Source organism: Asterias rubens, chromosome 2, assembly GCF_902459465.1.
Source record: "Asterias rubens chromosome 2, eAstRub1.3, whole genome shotgun sequence".
In the NCBI taxonomy this organism is placed as follows: domain Eukaryota; kingdom Metazoa; phylum Echinodermata; class Asteroidea; order Forcipulatida; family Asteriidae; genus Asterias; species Asterias rubens.
In genome coordinates, this window is record NC_047063.1 from 8,127,277 (window position 1) to 8,153,418 (window position 26,142).

General features: G+C 40.5%; 1 protein-coding gene across 2 annotated transcripts in view; it reads left to right on the forward strand.

The window, feature by feature from the left end:
* Nucleotides 1-26,142, forward strand: part of LOC117306614 — a 68,299-nt gene that overhangs the window by 23,571 nt on the left and 18,586 nt on the right. The window contains exons 19-45 of one of the 2 annotated variants that reach the window (XM_033791103.1): nucleotides 338-454; nucleotides 1,185-1,422; nucleotides 4,189-4,343; nucleotides 4,745-4,851; nucleotides 5,892-6,003; nucleotides 6,455-6,586; nucleotides 7,155-7,307; nucleotides 7,750-7,914; nucleotides 8,589-8,697; nucleotides 9,316-9,453; nucleotides 11,512-11,644; nucleotides 12,685-14,026; nucleotides 15,465-15,640; nucleotides 15,996-16,103; nucleotides 16,608-16,888; nucleotides 17,211-17,400; nucleotides 17,818-17,941; nucleotides 18,288-18,494; nucleotides 19,497-19,668; nucleotides 20,135-20,284; nucleotides 21,072-21,176; nucleotides 21,433-21,525; nucleotides 21,957-22,142; nucleotides 22,793-23,545; nucleotides 23,988-24,281; nucleotides 24,943-25,015; nucleotides 25,638-25,811. In XM_033791103.1, coding sequence (XP_033646994.1) covers nucleotides 338-454; nucleotides 1,185-1,422; nucleotides 4,189-4,343; nucleotides 4,745-4,851; nucleotides 5,892-6,003; nucleotides 6,455-6,586; nucleotides 7,155-7,307; nucleotides 7,750-7,914; nucleotides 8,589-8,697; nucleotides 9,316-9,453; nucleotides 11,512-11,644; nucleotides 12,685-14,026; nucleotides 15,465-15,640; nucleotides 15,996-16,103; nucleotides 16,608-16,888; nucleotides 17,211-17,400; nucleotides 17,818-17,941; nucleotides 18,288-18,494; nucleotides 19,497-19,668; nucleotides 20,135-20,284; nucleotides 21,072-21,176; nucleotides 21,433-21,525; nucleotides 21,957-22,142; nucleotides 22,793-23,545; nucleotides 23,988-24,281; nucleotides 24,943-25,015; nucleotides 25,638-25,811 — 5,987 coding nt within the window. The remainder of the gene's footprint in view (nucleotides 1-337; nucleotides 455-1,184; nucleotides 1,423-4,188; nucleotides 4,344-4,744; nucleotides 4,852-5,891; nucleotides 6,004-6,454; nucleotides 6,587-7,154; nucleotides 7,308-7,749; nucleotides 7,915-8,588; nucleotides 8,698-9,315; nucleotides 9,454-11,511; nucleotides 11,645-12,684; nucleotides 14,027-15,464; nucleotides 15,641-15,995; nucleotides 16,104-16,607; nucleotides 16,889-17,210; nucleotides 17,401-17,817; nucleotides 17,942-18,287; nucleotides 18,495-19,496; nucleotides 19,669-20,134; nucleotides 20,285-21,071; nucleotides 21,177-21,432; nucleotides 21,526-21,956; nucleotides 22,143-22,792; nucleotides 23,546-23,987; nucleotides 24,282-24,942; nucleotides 25,016-25,637; nucleotides 25,812-26,142) is intronic. The other variant, XM_033791107.1, reaches the window with a different exon arrangement.

Genomic DNA, 26,142 nt, shown 5'->3' on the forward strand with positions numbered 1-26,142 from the left:
CAAGTTTGGAGAAAATATATGTCAAGTCCTTCTTGAGTCTTTGTCCGGAAACTATTTCATTTATGTTAGCAATAATGACTTTGACTGTTGGCCTAAAGGGTTTCAAAAATAATTGGCTTTTTAAGGGAATCCCAAGACCAATCTACACACCAGTTTTGGAATTGATATGGCGAGTCCTTCTTGAGTTATGGTCAATGACGTACAAACCCAGACCTACGGACAGTCATTTCAGAAACAGCACGCCCCTTGTGCATGTTATGTGGCCTTGCCTAAATCATGGGACATTGATGCTTGGTTATTGATAAATCTTTGCTTGACTCCCACTCTCTATCCACAGTATGAGCATAGCAGTAAGACAGTGTTAAGCAGTGTAGTAGTAAGCAACCCCAGTGGACCCATCACTGTCATGGTATCAAGTAAAGGCTTCAAACCTCCTACAGTCAACATTCAAAGGGTGAGTTAATACAATGGCAGGATTTGGACACTAGGTGGCCCCAGACTTGTTTACCTTAGTCTAAACATGTGCACATTTTCACATTTGCTTAGCAAATTCCTTTGCTAAGCAAGAAATAGGTGGGGTTGCTTCACAGCAATAGAAAATCTGCAATATGGATGGTTACCTAATTTTGCTAAGCAAGGGTTTGCTTTGCTTTCATGCTTTATGAAATTGGGCCCTGGTCTCAGCCTTTCATGGCACCGTGCGTATTGATACCTCATGTCACTAACACCTCATAGGGATGCATTGAACATTTTCAAATTTGTATCTCACCTTAATTCTTTCAGTGCCCGCTTTTGTTTGTGTTTGAGCCTATAATGACCAGCTTTTTTATTTTTTTTTTCGAAACTCTGTATGAATATTTTAAATAAAGAAGTATTTCTCACCCACAAAAAATGTATCTTGCTGTTTTGTGGCAGAGGCTCATGTCACACAGGCCAATTTGCATACAACCAGTTCCCGGGAATCTCCTTGAAGATAATCCATTCCCATTTGAATGTTCACATATTTTTCTTGTGGATCAGAAGGCAATGTTCAAGAAGTTACTCACCTGCTACCAAAGCACTCCTGTAGCATGCACTCTAGTTGGTTGCCTCCAAGTTGCCTGTAAAAACCAAATAATCTTTATCAAAATTAACATCTAATAAAACTTTCTTCCACTTAACAACTTTGCTTCATTACATGACAGGGTCAGTCGGTGCTATGGTCTTGGAAAGGAAGTCAGTCGGAGACTCACAACATTGTCCACGCCAACCCACCAACCCATGAACGTCCTTACAGTCCTGTGCAGGGTCCCCTAGGCTTCAGTAGCGGGAACCCGGAACCCAATAATAGCTACATGTTTACCTTTGAAGAACCTGGGACGTTCTATGAGACGTCTGAGGGAGCACCAGGTTGCGTTGGAGTTATACATGTGCTCGATGATGGTAAGGTTATTAATAATAGTAATAATAGTTGCTTCTTTTATATCACGCATATCCGTCACTCAGTGACGTTCAAGGCGCTTTGATCAACTCTCAGTATTTTCCTGCAAGGTGTGTGGGACTATGTTTGAATTATGAGACCTACTCCTTTTACATAGCACCATGTAATGGTTTACGAGGTGCTGCACACGAAATGCAGCCAAACAAACCAGGAACACGCAAACCCCTTCTCATCATAGAAAGTGCACTAGGTTCTTTTATGTGCCTTGCAGAACACATGGGACCAACGGCTTTAGGTCCCATCAGAAGGACACCAATGCCGACCAAGTGGTTGCTAAGGACCAGGCATGAGAATCTTCTGGTTTAAACCGGAATTCCGTTTTTTTTCCTTTCAAAATTGTGGTCTCCGAGTTCGATGTGAATTTGCTATAAAATTCGGGGGGTAGGTTTTTGGGGGTATACATTTGGATTTCTCTAATCCCTCTTCTCTAGTCAGACAATGTCAGTTTACCTTTGTAATTGTTATTATCACGGATCCACACGTACGGCGTTCATGAAAAAAACGGCACCTAAAAACTAAACAATAAATTGCCGTCCAGCAACTGGCCCAGTTTACGGCTTGTGGTCTTCGTGGCATCGCGCATGCATGCAGCAGCAGCGACAGATGTATAAACTTGCCTCATTCCTTGCTTCGTTTATAGTGGTATGTTTCAATAATGTTTGCGTGTAATGCGCTTGCTGCTGCAGCAAAGATAACACGTGTGGAGACTTTTGAAAGTCTTCTGAAAAAACAATGCACGTGTTTGCACCATGTGTACTGTGTACTGTGTACGTGCAGGTTTGTACACGAACCAATGAGCGGCGCGGCACGAATCTGAGATCACCGGCAGGCCATGGAAAACTGGTACCTGTTATTGCCTCACAACCAGCGAAAGATATATTGGGAACCAGCGAACACACTACGTCCGGACGACGTGCTTTCTTCATTGGTTCTATTTCTATGTTGGGGTCTAATCTCAACCTCGTTCCAGTTATACCCTATGCTGAATAACAACCTCTTTCTCAAAAACACATCGCTCTCGCCAGATATATAGGCCTATATATATTTTAAAATGTGCGTCGCCGACGGATCGTTAAAATCACAAACATTTAATTGCAAAAGAATTTCTTTTACACAACCGAATTTCAAATCAAGAACCTATGAAAATGGTTGTTGGTGAGAAAAAAAGCATTTTCAAGGGCAGAAATAAGGGATAAGATCGTCAGAAAAAATTAAAATATTATTACTATTATTTTTTGGTTTTCCTTTCTTTTTCCGGAATTGTTACAAAATCGCAGGCGAACCCAAAATTGTTTGAATTGTTTGAGCTTTACATTCCTTATTTTCCCTTAAATATTATTAAAATAAAAAAAAAGGAAAAATCACACAAAAGTAGCTCACTTCTACCTGGAAAAATAGGTGTCAGAAATGCATCAGAGACCACCACAGAGCTTCTAAAATACCCAGAGCTCTCAGGGCCCTTAAGCGGGCCCTGGACCCTGGCCGTAGGGGACTTCGTGCGGCGCGCTGTTGTTGTGTGTTTCGCACACAAAAATGATGGAATATTGACATTTCCGATCAACTGAATTTTTTTCCTGTTTTTTTATCATCACCCATTCTCATGCCTGAAGGACACTAGTGTCACGACTGGGACTTGAACCTACAATCTGCTGATCAGAAACACCAGAGTCCAATACTCTTACCACTTGGCAACGACCTTTTTATTTTTTTAAAGTCACGTGGAAGTTTTTTTTTTTTTAAATAAAGCTTTTGTCACTTATATATGTGTTTTGATGAGTGGAATGTGAATAAACAGTTAACTAAGGTTTTAAAAAACCAGTTCTTATGTTATTTACAAATTTAAGAGTAGACCCGGACCCGAGAGGGCGCTGTTCGTGACGTCAATCGAGGCAGACTTTGCCTGTAATGCGTAGAGTAAACACAATTGCAAAGTACATGTACGGACCAAGTCGTGAGTTTGTACGTTTCAAAAAAAAAAAAAATTGTTTTTTTTCCGGCAATGCCGACCAGGTGTATTGCTGTTGAATGCAGAAAAACACTTTTTGAAATGTACCAACTCACGACTTGGACGTACATGTACTTTGCACGTGTGTTTACTATACGCAATGCAGGCAAAGTCTGCCTCAATTGACGTCACAAAAGGGGTAGGCGGAGTCAGCCCCCCCAAACAACTTTATATATTTTTTAAACATATAAATCGTGACAAACAATTACTTAAAAAATTGTTTTATTGTTTGTAAGCATATACTCTTATGTTTGAAAAAAACAAAATTATATTTACAGGTGACTTTAACATTCTTGTTAACATAAATAAGCCCACTCTTCTCTTACCTCTTCAGTCTCCTGACGATGACTAGAGCAAGCTATTCAAAACGTTGAGACCAATTCAGAACTGAGACCAATTCAGAACTGACTCCGCGGCAGTACAGTTAATTACGATCCTATAAGCTAAAGTAGTAGTCCAGTCTATTTTCTATACCATCCGCCCTGGTAATAGTTAAAAAGCAGGACAGTTCTTTTCAGAACTGAGAAGTCTCCTGAACCTCCGATTATCTACTCCGTGGCAGTAGAATAAAACAAGACAGTTCTCTAAGAACAAACTCTACCTGGCAAGTAGATACACACATGGTGTTACCGCAAACCAAATATACATTGATACCTCACCATGCAATGCCTCAAATCCTATAAACATTCTTGTTATTTTACAGAATCACTGACATCCGTTCCGGCCATCACATCTAGCAGTAATGGAGGCGTTGTTGAACGCGCACACACTGTGGAGTTGCAATCATTATCACAGACAGTCACTATTCTCTACACATTAGATGGCTCTATACCGGAACTTCATGGCCAAGCAACAAGGGTACGCACACATTTGTATCTCTTTTCTGACATCATCACCCTATTAAACAGAGCTACCAACTCTCCCTGATTCTTCAGAAATTTCCCTGAAAACCCCCCAAATCTTTTCTGTAATTTTGATTTTTACCCTTACACCGATGTGTGTTAGCTCTGTAAACTGAGTACTTTCGCGAGTTCTGTAAAAAAATCACAGGCATATTACTTGTTTGGGAGACAAACCCATGGAATAAGCAATTGCTATAGCAGTGGCTTACCAACTAGACCACTGAGAATCATGTATTTTAGCAGTGGGTACCGCAACAGTTTGATAAAAATAAGTTGTTTGGTTGAAATTCTTCATTAAGTGCTCTCTGGATTTGTTTTTTTGACCAATTCCCTCTTTATCTCTTGTTGTATTTGAAGGTTTATAAACCAGACAGAAGAATTATTTTAAGACGTCCAGGTCTTCTGATTATCAGAGCGATTGGTATCAGCGCTGGAGCCTTACCTAGTAAAGTCTTCACATCAAAGTGAGTTTAAAAGACACCTCTTTGGAGATGCCAATTTAAGATTCTAATCAATGGGGGCTTTTCCACTTATCGCTAGGGTGTTTCTGGCTGTGGCTTCTTAAGGCCCTGCATCAACCTTTAGACCTTTACATGGTGTTACATAAATGGGTCTTATAATTCAAAAACCTCAAAAGAGGTCTACAAATAAATAATGATAGATCGTTGCCACCTACTCCTAGGGCTGAAACAGGGTTACCTCTTTTACAGTCCATACGGATGTAGGCTTGGGTATCATCAGTCCGAAGCCTGGCCGGTAGAGCAGAAAGCACTACCTCCCCAATTTTACGTAGCAAGTGTCACGACCGGGATTCGAACCCCAACTCTGCTGATCAAACACCAGAGCTTGAATCCGGTGCTCTTAACCGCTCGACCATGACACGTTATATAAAAACTAGTTGTTAATATTATTATAGAAATTTCAAAATTGCTTTTCACAGTGATTACAAAAGTATGACACTAACTATAATGTTAAAGGCACGGGACACCTTTGGTAATTAATTGTCAAAGACCAATATTCCCACTAGGTGTATCCAAACATAATGCACAAAATAACAAATCTGTGAACATTTTTACTTAGTTGGTCACCGAAGTTGCAAGAGAATAATGAAAGAGAAAACCACACAGACAGTTCTCTAAGAACAAACTCTACCTGGCAAGTAGATACACACATGGTGTTACCACAAACCAAATATATTTATTGATACCTCACCATGCAATGCCTCAAATCCTATAAAAAACACCCTTGCTGCACAAATTTGTGTGCTTTCATCTGCCTAATAAAAGCTGCTGAAGTCTTTTATAATTTGAGTAAGAAATTTCTTTCTCATAAACTACTTTACTTCAGAGGGAGCCGCCGTTTCTCACAATGTTTTATACCACCAACAGCTCTCCATTGCTCATTACCAAGTAAGTTTTATGTTAACAATTATTTTGTGTAACTACCAATAGTGTCCAGTGCCCTTACAATAACACACCCTTTTTTTTATTTCTTTGTCTCTTAGACGTTTCTGGGTTCTGGAAGGAAATGTTGGCCATAGCTCAGAGGAAGACGATTCTGTTTCCATAGCAACTGAAGACTTTGAGGCGGAACTGCAAAACAGTGGTCCTGGACCTGTAAGATTGTTTGTTCAATTATATTAAAAATTTGTTTTACTTGAATAAGAAAATCCTCTGGAAAATTCAGAATAAACATATCATTGGTGGGATTTGAGGCATTGTATGGTAGTTATCATTAATGCATATTTGGGTTGTGATAACGCCATGTCTATATCTACTTGCTGGGTAAATTACGTTTGTTGAAAACTTTTCTTGCTACATTACGTTCTACTATTGCAAAGTGGATTTTTCGAAATTCGGGAGACCTCTCAGTTCTAGAAGGTAAGAAATCAGCCAGGACTATTGCTATCATTGAGTTGATCGAGGGGACTTCTCGTAATTAGATTCACTGTCGTGAAGAGAGTTCTTAATTGGTCTCAACGTGTCAACTAGTCTCCTCTAGACATCATCATTCTCTGGTGTGAAGTTGTTAAATGACAGTTTGTTTTTATTGTTTTCATGTAATCAGACCATAAAGTGGCAATGGTGGAACTGTGTACCCTCCATCAGTGGCTGGTTGCATACAGCATGCGATAGCTCTATTGAGATCTATTGGGATCTGCCTAGTATTCCTTACAGAGGACAACTTAAATCTTATCAGGTAAGATGTTTTTATCTCCCCATGTTGTCATAACCAAGTCGTATGGTTCACACTCTTTCCAATATTTAGTTAAAGGGAAACGTTGCCTTGGATCGGTTGTGTTGGTCTATAAAAAATGTTGAAGCCAGTTGTTATAAAATGCAAATGGTTAGAAAGATGTTTAAACGTAGAATATAGCCATCCACACAAATATGCCTAACTAACATGCACTCCAATTTGTGTCTCTTTAAAGAACAGGTCCAGAGATTGTTAAACAGGCTGAAACAGCAGAACAATTCAAACCATGCGTGAAAACATATCTGTTTACTTTGTGCAATTGTAGATTTTCCTTTTTACATCCTTTAGGGACCTCACAGTGATATGCACTAAATAAGAATGATTTAACATCTATGATTATGAATTACACAAAACAATAAATTGTGATCCAGTGGCTAGAAAACAATACTTATTTTTGTCATTGTGAAATCAGTGGCTAGCTTGGTAGGATTCAAACCCACAATCTTGTGATTGCAAGTCCTGTAGTCTAACCACTTGACCACATTTAATAAATTGATGTTTCTACCCACAGCTGATTGTGAATGGTATATGCTACCACAATGACCTACCGCCAACGTGTAACAGTATCACAGTAGAAGGACTGCTTGGGAACCAGACCTACACTGTATCTATCATTGTACAACCAAAGGATTCTTCATTGCTGCCACAGGAATCAAATAGACTGGTACCTAATCTGATTTATCTCCGACTTGTCTGATATCATATTAAAGACCTTGCAACGTCACAACTCGAGTTACGACTTGTATTGCTAATTCTTGCAAACTCCCAAAAAGTAGCTAGCCCCTGTTTGGCACAAGGGTGCAGAGAGTTAATCCTAGGATTAGGGTACCGTACTGAATGCTCTGTGGGGTGGCGGTGTGGTGCAAATTCCCCAGGAATTCCCTTGGGTTTTAAGTCCTGGGAATTGGCTTTGTAGTGTGAAAAGAATTTTCATTGTAATTAGGTGTTTGGTCAACATCTTTTGCTATCGTTTGGTTTGTTAGAACAAAAGTTCATACAAAATAGTTCACACATTAACACAACAATGACCCAATAATGATACCCGTACACCTAGTGTTTGTTTTGACAATCACTGAATTATATATTTTTTTTATTGACGTCTACAGAAGGTGACCTGTCCAGGAATGTATGAACTTGGTGGTCCAATCTTATCATGTGAAATCACTGAGCAGGAAGATGAGATTAATCTTGTCTGGACATCAATGGATGAAGTGTTGACTGATAAAGCTCAGTATGTAGTCTACATTGACGGCAGGGAGAATGATGGCCAGGTTAGTATCGATGGAGCTCGAACATTTATTGTCAAAGAGTAGCGGTGAACCAAAGTGTTTCTGGTTCACATAGCAAGCACCCTTGTTTACAGATAACTTATCTGACGATGCATCCTTGGTTTCACTACCAGAAATATATACAGAAATACAAACTGCCTGGTTGAGCACGAAGCTTCATGGGAGTGCAGATGAAACAAGTTTGATAGATTCAGTAGATTTCTCTTGATTATTGAACTAATTAATCGTGGGGTGGTGTGGCCGAGCAATTAAGGGCAACGGACTCAAGCTCTTGTGTTTCTGTTCACTTGTGTCCTGAAGCAGGACACTGAACTATTATTGCTGCATCCATCGGATGGGACGTAAAGTCGTTGGCCCTGTGTGTTGTACAATGCACAAAAAAACTCAAGTGCACTTGTTGAAAGAGCAAGAGTTGCCCCGATGTTCCTGGTTTGATCGGCAGCATATTTCTCCACAGCACCTTGTAAAACCATTACGTGCTATAAAGGAATAGGTCTCATACTTCAAATGTAGCTCCAAAATATATCTTGCAGGAAAATGCTCAATGTCTAAGCGCCTTGAGCGTGCCTTAATGACGGATAAGAGCGCTATATACGAAACCATTATTGTTATTATTATAAATAATATTATTTCTATTTATAATTTCTTTTACTCAGGTAAAGACTGTTGGTCAGTACAAGAAATGCAGAGTGATTCTTCCTCATAGGGAGGTACTCCAAGCTCCACTCATAGTCTTTGTCTTGGCTCTAACAGAAGGAAACTCAAGTAAGAAATGCTTTGTTATTATTAGGTGATCCCCTGGTTGCCACTTCCCAGGTTGTATCATTAAAGGAACACGTTGCCTTGCATCGGTAGAGTTGGTCTTTAAAAAGCGTTTGTAACCATTTGTTATAGTGTTCAGTTTCAATATGGGAGGACAATTTTCATAAAGCCTTAAAGCATAAAATCTTGCTAAGCACAGACAAGTATTGCTCAACAGAAATGGTTTATTAGCCAAAATCGTTAAATTTACGTTGTTGTGACTGGCGCCCCACTCAATTTTTGTCTAGCTAAGAAATTTGTCACAGCTTAATGAAAAAGGGCCCTTGATTGGAGAAGGTTTGGAGTTCACCATATAGGGGCATTCCATGGCTCAAAACTAACTCCTGGGCCCAAGTGCATAGAGCTGCTTAAGCACACAAAGCAGCTAAGCACAAAAAACTGTGCTTACCAGAAAAAAGGGTACCAGCCAAAATACCATGTCACACAATATGTGACTAGTATCCCACAGAAACTTTTTTACCCACATTTTCCGCTTAAACAGTTCTACTATGAATTTGGGCCCAGATTTGTGACGCAGTCTTGTATCTGTTTCATGTACCTTGCTTTTGGTGTACATTCCAGAAGAATCTGATGGGTGCCTGTCAAATGAGCTACAGCTAGCGTTACCACTGAACCTAGACAACATGTACGTACCCAACGGCGGGAATCTCATTGGTAAACTCTACCTCATCATCAAGGAAGGATCCGGAAAACCTCCAGGTAGACTACCCTGTTTATCTTTCAAGATCAGTTTGACGAAGTTAACACATTACAAGCACCAGTATTAGAATCAAACCTCACTTTAACAGCAAAGTATACCTTTGTTTTTTTGGAATCGTTTGATTGTTTTAATCCTACATAATTTTATACAAATGCTTCTCAGATTCATTTTTGGGATGAAAACTTATACATTTCTACACAACCACATTAATTCAAAGCAAAGTATTCCTCTAAATGCTTTATAGTATCTTTTAAAGCTGCTGTGGTAGGCTTCTAACTACAGTCGACTCCCGTTATTATGAGCTCGCATGTAACGAGGTTCCGGTTATTACGAGGTTTTTTGCCGGTCCCGAACTGCCCCGTGCGTGTTTCAATGCATTAAAATATGGATTATACGAGCACGGAAGTAGCGAGAACACGGTTATAACGAGGTAATTTTGCGGTCCCTTGGAGACAAAATGTATTGTTTTCAGACGTTTGTAGCGAGGGCCTGGAATAGGTGTGTAAAAAAAGCTTACCTTCGTCAAGGTTGAAAAATGACATGAAGCCCTTAAACCCCATGATCAATACAACAGAGGTGATAATTGCATGGTGCTCGTAGAGTGCCACCAGTCTATTCAACGGACTGGTTTACCCAAGCAGACAATAGAGGGCTTAAATCACGCGCGTGGCTCAAAACCACCAACGGTTTAGTCACTGACGACAATCCTTCTCAATTTCAAAAACATGCCGCTTACTTAATAAATTCATGTCGGCGAACGCACTCGGCAGTATTTGGGGGTTCTAATGATTATTCCTTGCTCGTATCATCCATGCAAAACTTCAAAAACGTCACCGCTGTTGGAGTTTTTTTTTTTTAGTAGAGCCCCTTTTTCAATTAAAAATATTATTATTAATTCAATAATAACAATTCAATGAATGAAGATTCCCCCGTTTCCAAAAATGTTTTTTTTTAAGAAAAGAAAGGAAAAAACAAAGGTTGCCCGTCCGGAATATTTAATTCAATCACATCAAAAGATAGAGATGGTTTAAAAGACACAGATACGCAAAGATTTTATTAAATCAATAATATAAATCAAAAAGAAAATTATTTTAAAAGACACAGATACACAAAGATTTAATGAGTTAAATACTGTTATAAGAATTAAAAGGAGAAATTGAAAAATGAAACAAAACAACTGGATCGGAACAGCTAAAAAAGGAAACGGCAAACAACTGAAACAAGCTCCTTCATACAATCATCACTCCCTTCAGTCCATGTGCAATGGAACTCCAGAAACATCTCGCTGGTGTCCCACGCTTGACATGCTGTTATCATGATACTCCATGTCGATCACCAACGAAAATGAACGTTCAGTGCATGCATCATGTTCATACCATGCGCTACGCGGCAGAATCCACTCGCTCTGAACGGCAAGTTGACATCTCTTTGCTATATTGTTATCATAAATTGTACAAAATATTACATTTCCCTGATTAATCACTCAATAAAAGACATTTAGCAATGATATTCTTGTGTACAAGATGCTCGTAATAGCTGTTCTGATAAGCAAACAGCTCCGTGCAGGCTAACACAAGTGTATATGCACATACACGTGTTGTGTACAATGTATATGCACGTACACGTGTTGTGTGCATGCACAATGATGACGTGTGTATCTATATTTAGCGCGCTGCGTTTATAACGAGGTTCGGATAATACGAGGAAAATGGGCCAGTCCGGCGGACCTCGTTATAACGGGAGTCGACTGTAAACAATTTTTTATTGCCATTAATTTTAAGAGTGATTACCAACTTCCCTTTAACCATTGTTTTTTTGTGTATTACAAAAACTAAAGATGACCACTTTAGTCTGGTAGAGACCATGGAGGCCCGTAATGGCTTGTACCAAAATAACCATTAGTGGCCAAAACGGCTGCAAGATTTTACCACCGTCCACTCATTGAAGGTCAAAATAAAGGTCATTACCCCCCAAAAAAAATGCAAATCTAACTCACAAAATGGCTTATCAGTGAGTACTGTTTTTCACCAATGTTGATTTTGTATTCCTATTCCTAGATCCTAAAGTAGAATTACTGCCATCTGTAGCACCTCAGGAGAGTTTTGATGGTTCAGCTTCAACCTTGACTGCTCCAGGGACTGCCCTGACTGAAGATCAACATGATCCCATCATCAAAAGATCATTAGAATGGTAATAAATCAAGTCTCTTCTCTGAATGATTTAACCGCTTTGGGTTGATAGTCCCTAAACAGATTCTCATGGGCCTTTGGGTTGATAGTCCCTAATCAGATTCTCATGGGCCTTTGGGTTGATAGTCCCTAATCAGATTCTCATGGGCCTTTGGGTTGATAGTCCCTAATCAGATTCTGGGCCTTTGGGTTGATAGTCCCTAAACAGATTCTCATGGGCCTTTGGGTGGATAGTCCCTAATCAGATTCTCATGGGCCTTTGGGTTGATAGTCCCTAAACAGATTCTCATGGGCCTTTGGGTTGATAGTCCCTAATCAGATTCTGGGCCTTTGGGTTGATAGTCCCTAAACAGATTCTCATGGGCCTTTGGGTTGATAGTCCCTAATCAGATTCTGGGCCTTTGGGTTGATAGTCCCTAAACAGATTCTCATGGGCCTTTGGGTTGATAGTCCCTAAACAGATTCTCATGGGCCTTTGGGTTGATAGTCCCTAATCAGATTCTCATGGGCCTTTGGGTTGATAGTCCCTAAACAGATTCTCATGGGCCTTTGGGTTGATAGTCCCTAATCAGATTCTGGGCCTTTGGGTTGATAGTCCCTAAACAGATTCTCATGGGCCTTTGGGTTGATAGTCCCTAATCAGATTCTGGGCCTCCGCATCATATTACTTTTTTTAGTATTTTGGAAGTCAATTTTTTTGAATTGTTTGAAGCACTGGACTCAAGTTTTGGTGTTTTTAAACAGCAGAGTGTGGGTTCGAATCCCGGTCGTGGCACCTATGTCCTTGAGCAAAATATGTTACCATAATTGCTTTGTACTTCGGATTGGACTCTAAGCCGTAGGTCCTGTGTACTAGGGTTGGTAGTGCAAGTAAAAGAACCTAGGACACTTATCTTGGAAGAGTAGGGGTTAGCCTTGATGTTTCTGGCTTGTGAGCTACAGTGATTAAGTTCACTTGTATTGTATTACCAGAAATATATAAATAATGACCCAAAATATGCGGTGAACATATTCACACACTTATATTTTTTTATTTTACAGTGAAGAAACATTCAACAATACTGGGGAGGAGGCCCTCAGCAAGCCTTCATCCACAGCCCAGAATGACACCCCAACATACTCAAAGTCAGACAGTGTAAGCATTGAGAATAGCCCCACTGCTCCCAAGCATGATGAACCTGAAAGGCATATTGGTAACAACAGTATTGAAACCGAAATACCGAGTACCAGGGAAGAGGGTAGCCCCACTGGTTCCCAGCATGAACCTCAGAGACACACTAATAATAGCACTATAGAACCCGACGTACCGATTACCAGGGAAGAAGATCTGGGATCAAGTACAAAACCCCAAACCCCAGATGAAAACACCCCTGAGCAACTAGAAAAGTGCAACCCAGACCCTGATGCCTTAAAGGTTCCCTCTTGCGCCCAATCATCTCAAGATGAAGACCTAGAAGTACCCATTGATAAGAACAATACCCTAGTTAACAAAGGCACAAATCATGATACCCAAAGAGAGGTCTCTGAAAACACCGTTATTCAAGCCCACTTTCAGTTGAATGACAAAAAGTCACAAGATGAGCAAGAGTTTTTGAGAAATCAAAACACAGACACAGCAGTCATGGACACTGAAACGGGTGCAGAGTTTGGAGGCCCAGTCCTTTCAGAAAAAACCCTAAATGTCACCGAGAAAGAGGGTTCTGATGTTGCGGACACAACCTTTGGAAGTCCCCCATCTACCCCTTCCGAAGAACCAAACCGTAACGAAATTGTGGACACACCCCTTAGTAGACCCCCCTCCTCCACCCCTTCTGAAGATCCAAACGATAGTGATGTTGGGGACACACCCTTTGGGCTACCCCCTGGTAACCATTCTGAAGATCCAAATGGTATAGACTTGCCCGGGGGGAGTCCACTCTCTACCCATTCTCAAGATCCAAACTGCCCAGACACACCCCAGGGAGGTTTCCCCTGTACCCCTTCCGAAGGTCCACGCCATAGTGATGTAGTAGTGCATGATAGGACCACAGCTGGAGACTCAATGTTGCATGGCAATGTATCCGTTTGTGAACCAAGTAATGTGTTGTCAGTCAATGAGAATGTTGCACCCGATGTCACGCATAATGTTAACGAAGACGGTAAACCTGACGTTTATGAAAAGAACAAACCTGATGTACATGCCGTCGATGTAGACCTAGACGGTGGCTCTGATCATCAAGCATCTGCTGATGAGCAAACAATGCATGAACGAGACAAGGAACCAGACCATATACAGACGGGTTGTACCGACTCACTGCATGCTGGTGGTGGTGGTGGGGCAGAACCAGGTTCAGATGATGGACAAGGTGAAAGTGACTGTGACAGGGAACCAGTGAATTCACAGGTATCTGAATGTGGTTACCACCATAACGCTACCCATCATTTAACACCCGTTTCAGACAGGTGCCCCAGAGTCGTCCCAAACCAAATTCTGAATTAAGTACATGAAAAGTCCAACGTCTGAAACAGTTGGGAGCGACTGGCCTGCTAGAAGTCGAAAGATCGACCATTGTAGTCGTTCTGAGCGACTCTTGTGCGTCTTGGTTTCAGATGGCAATGTTGTCATGTGCCGGTGCTGTAAATGTTACGTTAAGTTTTCCTGTCTGAAACCAAAATTTTATTTTGGTTGACCTAGAGTGGCTCCTTATCTATTTGGTTTGGGGCGACTTGTGACGTGCCTGTCTAAAACGGTTGTTATTCCACCGCACTATTCATATTGATGTTCAATGTCTTTATATTCATATTTGTTTGTTTAGATGTCACACTCTCAAAAAGTGTGTTCACTGATGTCAAATGAGGCAAATCATTGGCATCGAGTGCAGGACCATGGTGTTATGTAAGGGGTCATTCATAAAGGCCATGTCACAGCACGGCAATTTATAGCGACCAGTTCCAGGCAATCTCCTAGAAGAAAATGCATTCACATTTCATTTTTTCATTGTTTCTTGAGGATAGTGAGTTTCAGCTAGAAGAATGTCTCTTGTGCTGTCGTGTGTTCCTTGTGCACACAGTGCAGCTGGTTTCCTGAAAAAACATTGCCTTGTGTGACATTGCCTTTAGTCCTAATGCCCTCGGTCGTTTTCATAAATCCTGCTTATTGTGATTGTTTCATTCTGCTTTTGTCAAATCAGTGTTCTTTATTTTCTTTTCTGTAAAAGCTTTCTTAACTAGAAGTAAATTCCCCATGCAGTAAAAAGCTTATAGTATCGTCTGAGCTGCTGAAAAAGCACATATTAAGTAACAAAATTATGCTTACCAGACTCGGGTCATATACAACAGCTTTGACTGGTATCCTGCATTTTGTTTTGCTTAGCAGAATTTTTTTAATCAAGTTGTCTGCTTAAGCAGCTCTTTAAAATTGTGCCAAATTTAAAAAGCCTGTTAGGAGATATTTTTGACAGAATGGCCCATTTATTTCACAAACAGCATATAAGGGCTGCTCGGTTGTCCCTGCAGCGTTTAAAAGTTTCCCTCAGTGGATCACCTTTGAACTTGTATTTTAACCATAGCACTCATAGCAGCCAATATTTGTTTTCTATAGATGGGTTGCACGTGATGTCATTGACCGCCATCTTTGATGAAACGTGCGTGCATGAAAGGCTATCATTGGCTGAGAGTTGTGTGCAGCACGCATACACGTGTGCCCTTTTCTATCATCAAACATGGCGGTCGATGACGCTTTGTGCAATCCATCAATAGTACAAATTTGAATGGTGTAAAAGTTGCTCTGAATTAAATGAGGCGTTAATAATTTGATTGTTTGTACCGTTCACAATACTTAGCAGGAGAAGATCTCACTGCCTAAGCCTGTAGTGAGTGTCCGCAGCCAGGCTATAAACACTGAACTACATATCCGCTGGCAGATTGCATCAAGTCATCTTACTCCCTATGTTCTACATCATTATAATGTGTGTGTAGTGGGGAGGCAGTTTGATACCAGTATCAGCAGTCATTCTAGGTAAGAACATACTCAGTGGCATATCGGTTTAAGGAAAATGGTGGTAGAAAGCTTCCCTTAAAATATTACCTGATGAGGTGCTGTAGTTTTCGAGAAAATACTCAGTGAGACAACAATTATTTTAGCATGTACGACAGATTAATGCGATTCTCCTGAAAATATTGCTCTGTGATTTTCACTTATTTTCTCAAAAACTTGACGACTAATGAGGCTGAAACTTCTACTGGTAAATTATATTTTATACATCATCTTTCACAATGAGTAAGGATTTATGTCTTGGCCAAAATCTTGATCTACAAAAGGTTTCACTACCCTTAAAGGGACGATAACAAAAAATGCTTTTTTTTTAATGCAGGCAAGAGATGACTACAGACTCGGGGGAGACTGAGATACACCATAGCTGGAATGCAGGTAGAGGACATGTCTTTGTACTCACTGGACTCTCAGAAAACTCCACTTACAGGTAACTCGGAAAGTTTCATGAAAGAATGTGCCGCAAATGTGTTTGTCTCTGCAGGAAGAATGATCCCTAATGGGAAAATTGCATGTACATAACCAACATTTTCTTGAATGAATTGGAATACACAATCTGAGAACATTACGCTTCTCAGATTCAAATTGGTGCGTAAGAATTGATATCTTTTTATACGGCCAGATTGGGAAATGCGAAGGGAAATGTTTCTCAAAATGCTTTATACTATCAACAGCTGCTGTTAGGCTTCTAACCAAAAGTTGTTATTGTCATTAATTTTAAGAGTGATTACCAATTGTATACTTCCCTTTAATTTATGGGAAATAAATTGTCAGGATGAGCTGACATGTACCACAGGGATGTTGCAACCAAATGGGTCCCTCGCTGCACGGTTTTGAAAATTTAAATGTTTTCTTCTTGTTTGTACATGTGTAAAAATAAGTCAAGTTTTGAATCGCGCAAATACTAATTGCTCTGATTCTTTGTCTCAATCAGCATAACCGTACATGCCACGTACCACCACAAAAATGCAGCTCATCAGGGTCACATGAAGGCAAGCTCCAAACCGGTCATATGCACAACAGGTGGCCAGCCACAAGCCCCGAAACTCCTCGCTAAATCTGTCGGTCTACAAGAAGTCACACTGTCCTGGACACCAGGTGTCTGTCATGAGGACATTGACGTCATGGGGTATCAGATGATACGGAACGGCAAGCCACTGTCGGAGATTATCCCGTATGGAAAGACGGAGAAGTTGATTAAGAATCTACAACCTGGTGAGTCTAGAGCAGGTGTGGCAGGAGATTCTGTCCCCCCATATAGCGAACTGTGTACAAATTACTTCTGATAGCACCCTCTTTCGAATCATCCTCCTCCAGCCCATGTTAATTTCTCATATGGGGGACAGAATCTCGGGTAGAACACTGGCACGTTAATCTAGAGGTTGCAGGTTAGTGTTCTGCTGTAACAAATTTGTCTTCACTCAACACCAAATTGTTACTAATTTTTCTTCTTGGGTTGTTGCCTGAAACTGGTTGCCTATAAGTTGCCTTAGGTGACAAATTGAACAAAGATTTGGTTTGATTTTCTTTTGTTCAGGTACCAAGCAATACTTTGGCCTTTCTATGGTAACGACCAACGCTGGACAGACTAAAGCATCCAATCTGATCACGGTGACATGTCCAGACTTACCGGACCCTCCGGTCATCAGACAGGAACGCTCCATGGAAGAGAGATCGGCAGTCATTGTCTGGCCGAGACAAAAGCATAAACATATCTCTTTATACTTGTAAGTCTTCATTAAAGGGTTTGATACCTTTGTATTTAAAGTTTTTTTTGTGGCCATGACATGAATCCCTACTTACTGTGAATGAAGATGTATGTAAATAATATACCTGTAGAAGTTTCAGCTTCATTAGTCGTCAAGTTTTTGAGAAAAAAAAGTGAAAATCACAGAGCAATGTTTTCAGCAGAGTTGCATAAATTCGTTGTACATGCTAAAATAATTTTTACTAGTTGACTTAAAAGCCTACTTAAAATGGGGAAAGAACCCTACACAAATGGTGATAATATTGGGCGGGGGACGGTGAAGGTACATTCATGGTCGGGTAGCTCAAGTATTTTGACTGTTATTGTAGCATCCCTTAAAGCTTCCCTTTGTGTGGTAACATTTTTAACTTGTTTTTCTGGTTCTATCCCTATCCAGTGTTTACATGGATGGCAAATTCCAAGGTGAAATAAAAGCCAGGAGTTCCAAGAAGCAACCCAATCACAGATATATACTGCATAACCTGAGAGATAATGGAAGACAATACAACGTCTCAGTCAAAGTAAGTTTGTCTTAGACTTCCTGTTTTACGATTGAGACCTGCTCACCGTTAAGCGGCGCTATGGAATTGGGCCCTTCTTTGACCCTGCTGACACCGACCCTAAACCCAACCTGAGCCTGCAGCCGATTTCACAAAATGCTAGGATTAATCCTATATCCAGTAAGGATGAGTAACCCGTCCTAACTTAGGATGGGTTCAATGTTTCCTACGTCTATGGATACAGAACTGAACCCGTCCTAAGTCCTAAGGAAGAGTTTGGTGAAATCGACGGCTGATCCCACATCTTTAACCACTTAAACATATCAAGAGATGAATAGATGGTAATTGGACTTTGTTCTTTCCACAGGCCTATGCTGGATGGATGGCAGTCAAGAAAGATCATCCTAATGAGGTGACATGTGGTGTGATGAGTGAAGCCTCCAACCTCCTCACTGTGACATATTCCTCTGCTCCTCTACCCTCAACACTGAACCTCAACCTTGAGTGTGTTCATGCTGAGGGTGCTGATGTTGCTTGGGTTGTACCAGACCTCAATGAAGCCTCACTGATAAGGGTAAGATTAGAGTGGTGTGTGTGAGGTTTTTATGTAGTACCCTCAACACTGGGCCTTAACCTGGAGTGTATTCATGCTGAGGGTATTGATGTTGCTTGGATAGTACCAGACCTCAATAAAGCTTCAATGATCAGGGTAAGGGAAGAGTGGTAGCAGGGTAAGACTAGAGTGGAAGGTGTGAGGTTTTTACATAGTACCCTCATCAATGAACCTCAACCTGGAGTGTATTCATGCTGAGGGTATTGATGTTGCTTGGATAGTACCAGACCTCAATAAAGCTTCAATGATCAGGGTAAGGGAAGAGTGGTAGCAGGGTAAGACTAGAGTGGAAGGTGTGAGGTTTTTACATAGTACCCTCATCAATGAACCTCAACCTGGCGTATATTCATGCTGAGGTTGTAGTACCAGACCTCAATAAAGCTTCAATGATCAGGGTAAGGGAAGAGTGGTAGCAGGGTAAGACTAGAGTGGAAGGTGTGGTTTTTACATAGCACCCTCATCAATGAACCTCAACCTGGAGTGTATTCATGCTGAGGTTATAGTTCCAGACCTCAATGAAGTCAAGATTAGTAAAGATTAGAGCGCCTCGATCTAGCACCTAGGATTTGTGCATAATATAAGAACCTATTATTATCATATATGTGTGTGTGAGGTTTTTATATAATACATGTACCCTCATCATTGAACCTCAACCTGGTGTGTATTCATGCTGAGGGTGTTGACTTGACTTGAGTAGTACTAGACCTCACTGATCAGGGTAAGATTAGAGCGCCTCCATCTAGCACCTAGGATTTGTGTGCAATTACAGAATCTATTTTTATTGTGTGTGTGTTTGAGGTTTTTTATAGTCGATCTTTCAACTTCTAGCGCGTCCTCTTGCTCCTAACTGTTTCAGAAGTCAAACTTTTCATGAAATTATATCAGAATTTGGTTTGGTGCGACTCTGGAGCACCTCTCTAAAACGGCTGTAAATTGACAAAGACAGTGTTTTTTTCTCCACAGGGGTTCATCATCCTGAAGGATGGCCAACCTCACCTCAGTAACATTCTACCTCCAACTATGGCTCGTACTACCCTGTCAGGCTTGAAGCCTGGTAGCAGTGTAACCGTCCAAGTACTTGCAGTAACAGAGATGAACTCTGCAGAGGAAGACAATGATGGACCATCCTCTCAAGGTACTGTGGTTATATACTCTTATACTGCTCAAAGTATCTCCTATATATATAGCGTGCATATCCGTCACTCAGTGACTCTCAAGGCGCTTTAACATACAGTATTTTCCGGCAAGGTATGTGGGACTATGTTTGAATTATGAGACCTTCTCATTTTACATAGCACCATTTTAAGGTGCACAAGGTGCTGTGGCACAATATGCTGCCAATCAAACCAGGAACACCGGGGTGAACCCCTTCTCTTCTTTTCATAAAGTGCACTGGGTTATTTTACATGCGTTACACAACACACAGGAACAGCAGTTTAACGTCCCATCCGAAGGATGAAGCATCATGGTTAAGTGTCTTGCTTATAAGGACACAGGTGTCACAACTGGGACTTGAAACCCACACTCTGTTGATCAGTCTCAGGCAGATTGTTCTTAAAATTAAAGAACAACAGTTAAGTTTGTCTTTCATATCTTGACAGATGCATCTGAAGTATTGAGGATTCATCCACCCAATCTGATCTTCCAAAGTGAAGCGTTGAATGTGAAATATGACCAGCTTGTACAGGCGCCCTCTAGGATCTGGTGTGAGTTAGTGAGGTGTCATTCGGTCATGGTAGTATGGGATAAAGGTGAGTTGGGGTGACCTCGATGCTATCGTTACCTTTGAAGTGAAAGTATTCGTTCGGTAATCACTCTTAAGATTGATGGCAATAAAGACCTTTGGTTAGAAGCCTACTGCAGCTTTTGGAAGTATAAAGCATTTGAGAAACCTTTCACTTGGAGGTAATGTGGTTATGTAAAAATATAACAGTTTTTATGCCCCAAAATTTCAAACTGCATTACCGTGTAACGCTTCTCAGAATGTATCTTGCTGATTTGTGTTGCATTGGTACATCCCAAAGTCAATAGTATTTCTTTAGTGATATTGCCCTCTCGTAATTGGTCTTATGTGTGCGATTGATGACACTTTTGGAGTACTTAAAAAATAGATCGTATGTGTATGACCTTGAAACTGAAAGAGTTCAATCGAATGGACACTATTGGTAACTACTCAAAAAAATTGTCAACTAACAAATTACATGGTAATGATCAACGGAGAGCTGTTGATAGTATAAAACATTGTGAGAAATGACTCCCTCTGAAGTAACATAGTTTTTGAGAAAGAGGTAGTTTCTCAACCAGATATTGAAATACTGTCCTCACAAGCATGAAGCCTTTTTTAGGCATCTGAAAGCACACAAGTTTGTGTAACACGGGTGTTTTATTTTTTCATTATTCTCTTGTAACTTCGATGACCAATTGAGTCAAAATTTTCACAGATTTGTTATGTTTGGATACAGCAAGTGAGAATACTGATCTTTGTCAACAACAAAAGGTGTCCAGTGCCTTTAATAGTTCTTTGTTCTTGACATCTAGGGAAGAAACCTCGTAAACATTATAAAGCAGCTGAGGAGTACATTGTAACGTGGTGGGAGCTTTCAAAGAAAACAGGAGAACCACCGCAGAGAAAACTAACATCAGGTAAGAAAAAAGACAATCAACAATAGCAAGAAGTAGGCACTTGCCTCCAAATATAATGATAAACAATGGTGGCAGCCTGTCCATTGTTTGTCAAGTTTGTAAAACAAAAAGACAAAGGTTTTGAATGAGGGATTACACAATAACCCATAGAAAAAGGGACGTTAAGAGCATGATTTCCAGTACCTTCTTCCCTCTTTGTATGGGTGAAACAAAGCATAGCAAATCTCATCCCTGTATTTATGATAACTCCACACAGATGATCATTTGCTGATTGATGGATTGGATCTTGGTACCAAGTATTGCATCACGGTTCAAGCTCAAGGAAAGCATAAGCAACATCACACATCAGGTGAGTCTTAACAAAGTTACACAGATACAACTAAAATCTGGTAAGCAATTGTGTATACTTACTAAGCAGCTGTATGAAATGGAATCTGTTTTACAGCATGCAAAAGAAAAAACACATTTTCCTTTGTGCCGATAACTCCTCAAGTTGGGCTTCATCCCTTCATTTCTCCATTTCATCAAGATTTTTCCCCAGTGTTTTCAGAATGGTGCCAAGTGCTCCAACCACCACAGGGACTACTTTCACTTTCACCTGCCAAATCTAAGGAAGTTCCCTGGCCAGGTCTAGGTAGTTGTGGATTTTTTCTACCTCTTTCAAAGCTGCCCTTATATCATCTGTCATTCAGATGATACATCTTCTTTGTCTTATCTAAGACTTAAAATATAATAGTAATAATAAGTAATAAAAAGTGTATGAAACTTTTATTTCTTTAGATGGAAAAATTACAGGTGAAGTGTCTCCGTCCAACATTGTACCAGTACTGAGTCAAACTGAGTCAACAACGGTCGTTACGGCCAGCCCACCTCAGCCACCAAGTCATCTAGATGTAACCTCAGTAGGAGCAACTACTGTCCAACTCAAATGGAAGGCACCAGTTGAAAGGGGTGCGGAAGTTATAGGTATGATAATAATATTAGTATAAACTGCCCATATCCATCACTCGGTTATGCTCAAAGCGCTTCAACTTTCAGTTTTTTCCTATAAGGTATGTGGGACTACGTTTGAATTATGAGACCTACTCCTTTTACATAGCACCATGTAATGGTTTACAAGGAGCTTTGGCGCAATATGCTACCAATCAAACCAGCAACACCGGGGCTGACCCCGTCTCTTTATGATAAGTGCACTGGGTTCTTTTATATGCGTTACACAAAACAAGGGACCAATGGCTTTACGTCCCATCCGAAGGACGAAGTATCGTGGTTAAGTTTTTTGCTTAAGGACACAAGTGTCACGACTTGGACTCAAACCCACACTCTGCTGATGTGAAACACCATAGCTTGTATAAAATCTGTATAAAATAACAAATCTGTAAACATTTTGACTCAATTGATCGTCAAAGTTGAAAGGGAATAATGAAAGAAAAAACACCCTTGTTGCACAAAGTTGTGTGTTTTCAGATATTCAAAAAAGGCTTCATGCTTGTGAGAAACTACCTCTCTCTCAAAAACTACATTACTTCAGAGTAAGTGTTTTATGCTAACAATTATTTTGAGTGATGACCAATAGTGTCCAGTGCCTTTAAACACCATTTTGTTATCATCCTCAGGTCTACGTGTTTATGTCACAATGCTCTCGGATGACTCTGTCAAGACCACACACCATACTGACCTTCTCCCAGATGTGACCTCAACAATAATCAAACATCTCGTAGAATCCACGACGTACACCATCCACCTAGTCACCATCACGGATGAGTACTTTGAGGAAGGGTCCGTGTCTATGGTCAGTCCGAGATCCAAACTAAGGAGTCTCCCAGACGATTGGAACGATGTACCTGTGGACTGTTCATGGCTGCCTTGCGTCAGCGTTGAGATGACAACGGCAGGTTTGGCGCCCCCTAGTGGTTTAAGTTGCATATTCGGTCGCGATGATGCGGTGACATTATTGTGGAGGGCACCTATGATACAAGTGGGTGTCTTAAAGCGTTATGAGGTACGGTGGTTGGAGGTTAGGAACACTGGAGCTGTGGTCGAAAGAAGTGACCCTCATGAAACGATAGAAGTTGTCAATGAAATGACGTCGTGCGAGATCCCGGGATTAGTAAAGGGAAAGATGTACTCCTTTATGGTGGTGGCAGTCGTCTCGGAGACGGAGAAACGGGGACAGATGTCGAAGAAACGAGATAAGAAGAGACATCATCACAGCAAGGAGGCCCTCTTGAGGCTTGAATCGGAGATGTTTGTGGCCAGAGTACCTGCGCCGTGCGTGGCGCCAGATGTGATGGTTACCAGCTATGGTTCATCGTGGGTCGATGTGTATTGGGAGAAACCGTCGTTGGTGACCTCCTCCAGGAACTCAGGTAAGCCACTCCCACCAGGGCCCAGTTTCATAAAGCTGTTAAGCAGAAATTAATGATTAGAAAATGTCTTTGCTAAGCAAAAAATGGTGGGGACACGAGTCACAACAATGTTAATTTATGGACTTTTTGCTGGTGACCAGTTTCTGCTAAGCAATAGTTTTCTGTGGTAAGCAAGTTTTTGTGCTAACAGGTTTTATGAACAAAAGTCTACAAGCCTGTTTTATGATACTGTGGTGGTAGTTGAATGTATGTGTTTAGTGCACTATCACTTTACCAGTGAAGGAGACTTCCGCTTCACTCTCGGCCAATGATAGCCTTTCATCCATGCACGTTTCATCAACGATGGTTGTCAATTACGTCATAAGCAATACATCTATACAAGAACCATCTCCAAAAATCAGTCATGTGAATTGATTTCCGATTTGATTTTGTCAAATGTCAGATGATCCCGTCTGCTCAACGTGTCTCAGACGTACCCTCCTCGCATACAAACTTGAGGTCAACGGAGCAGTTTACGCAACTCTGAAGCCCAACACCCAGCAGTATACGATCCAATGCACATCGACTCAGTCTTACGAGATTGTCTTGATTGCTATAACGACGACAGATAAAGGATTAGCAAAGAAAGCTAACGCTAAGCCTCATCATATGAGATTAGACTCTGCCGAGTATGAAGGGATGTACGACAAGTCGGCGTCTAAGACTGTCGTCGTTACTCTACCTAGAGATCAATCAGGTAGGTTGTTCTAGGATACCCTGGATGAACAGAAAGAGTTTTTTCCATTTTAACGTAACATTTGTTCTTCTTGATTTTGTTTTATTTTGTTCTGTTGTTTTTGGGGGGTTATTTTGTGGGAGATCGCACAAACTCAAAATGCGAAGACAAAGGCGCAATGCTTTTTATCTTACGCGGGGGCGTGTGAACCTTTTTTGTACTCAAAGTTTACCACTTCAGAATTCCTCAGATTATAAAGACAGTCGCAATGTTACATGTTTTGGTGCAAGATTTGCGTAGTAAGAGACAACAAATCCCCAAACACATTTGGCACGTGTTACCAGGATTTGCCCATCTGGAGGTTACTGTACAAAAGCTTGCCCCACAAACCTATACGTCTGGGGAATTCAAATTTAAGCAGTACCTCGTGACTAAGCAAGTCACTGTACCAGACATTATTCAAATCTAACTCTCAAATGGCTCATTCAAAAACGGCCTTATTTGTATTACCACCATGTGCATTTCAAATCTATGCACAACTTCTCAATCAGAGTTCAAATCTTATAGTGAGGGTTAAATCATTATTTGGTTCAGAAATATCTTGAAATCAGATTTTTGTGAGATGAGTTTACAGCTGCTGTCTTTAAGCTTTCAACTTTTAACTATGTCACGCTTCATATAGGTAATATTGTGCAGCTGGGTGCGAAGTTTCATCCCTCCATAGAAAGACAGAATGAAGAGTCGGAGGAAAACAGGTGAGAATTTTTTGGGACTTCCCTTCTCAGTGCTTTTAAATGTTGTACATGACCAAAATAAACAGGTGTTCCCAAGTGAAGCCTCGATTACTGAAATAAGACAAGATTTTTCTTTACCACTTCACGTCTGTATATTAAAAGAAATTCTGTGCCCACCTGCAGTACTTTTTTAACCTTTAGGAGCTTCTTCAGTAGTCGTTTTCCTATGAAAATATCATTGCCACAATGAAAATCTGAACTTATTATTGGCAAAAGATTTGTGGATAAACACATCATCTGACGAGAAGTGATAAAACATTTGTGCAGCCCACAGCTATGAATCCTTGAAGTCATTGGTTAAAAAATTCATTTATTTCGTTCTTATTATAGTAGTAGTTGTTTACAATAATTTTTTACTCTTTAATTTTTTAACTTTTAAACTGGCACTGTGTACAGTGTGCTGAGATAATTGTATGCGGTGCACTTAAACAATAAATGATTAGATTAGATTACATGTAGATTAAAATTCTAAAGGAGACCCGGAATCAACACCTCTTCCAAGCCATTCTTATGCTGTTATTAGCTTATAAATATTGCACCAGATCCATTGATGGAATTTTTGTTTTCTCAAATTTTATTACAGTGATCTTCAGGGGGACATTCATTTAAAATGGGCTCTGCAGGATTGTGGGACAGCCGAGGAGCAAGGCATTGTGGGATATGATGCTACGTGGCTCAACGACGCCGATGACGAAGAGCGAGTGGCTACATTGCCTCAAACTGCACTCAGTTACGATATACCAGTTTATCATAACAGGTAATACAGCATGTCAATGTAGACCAGAATTGTTTGTAAAACACAAAATGATAAATTTGGCACTTTGAATCATATATTTTATCTATCTATCTATCAATCTTCCAATAAGTACATCCCTCCAGAGGAGTATAGTCATACTGTGGTGTATAAATGCTTGGTCACGTGAATAAATATCAAAAAAATGTGCTACGGACTGAGGTTTTAGCAGCTGATACTCCAAAGATTTTATATATGTTGTTGAACGAACTGCCTCTAGGTACTGGGCAATCTCAGTGGTCTAGTTGGTAAGAAATCTGCTCAAGAATTGCAAAGTACATTGCAAGTGCTGAGT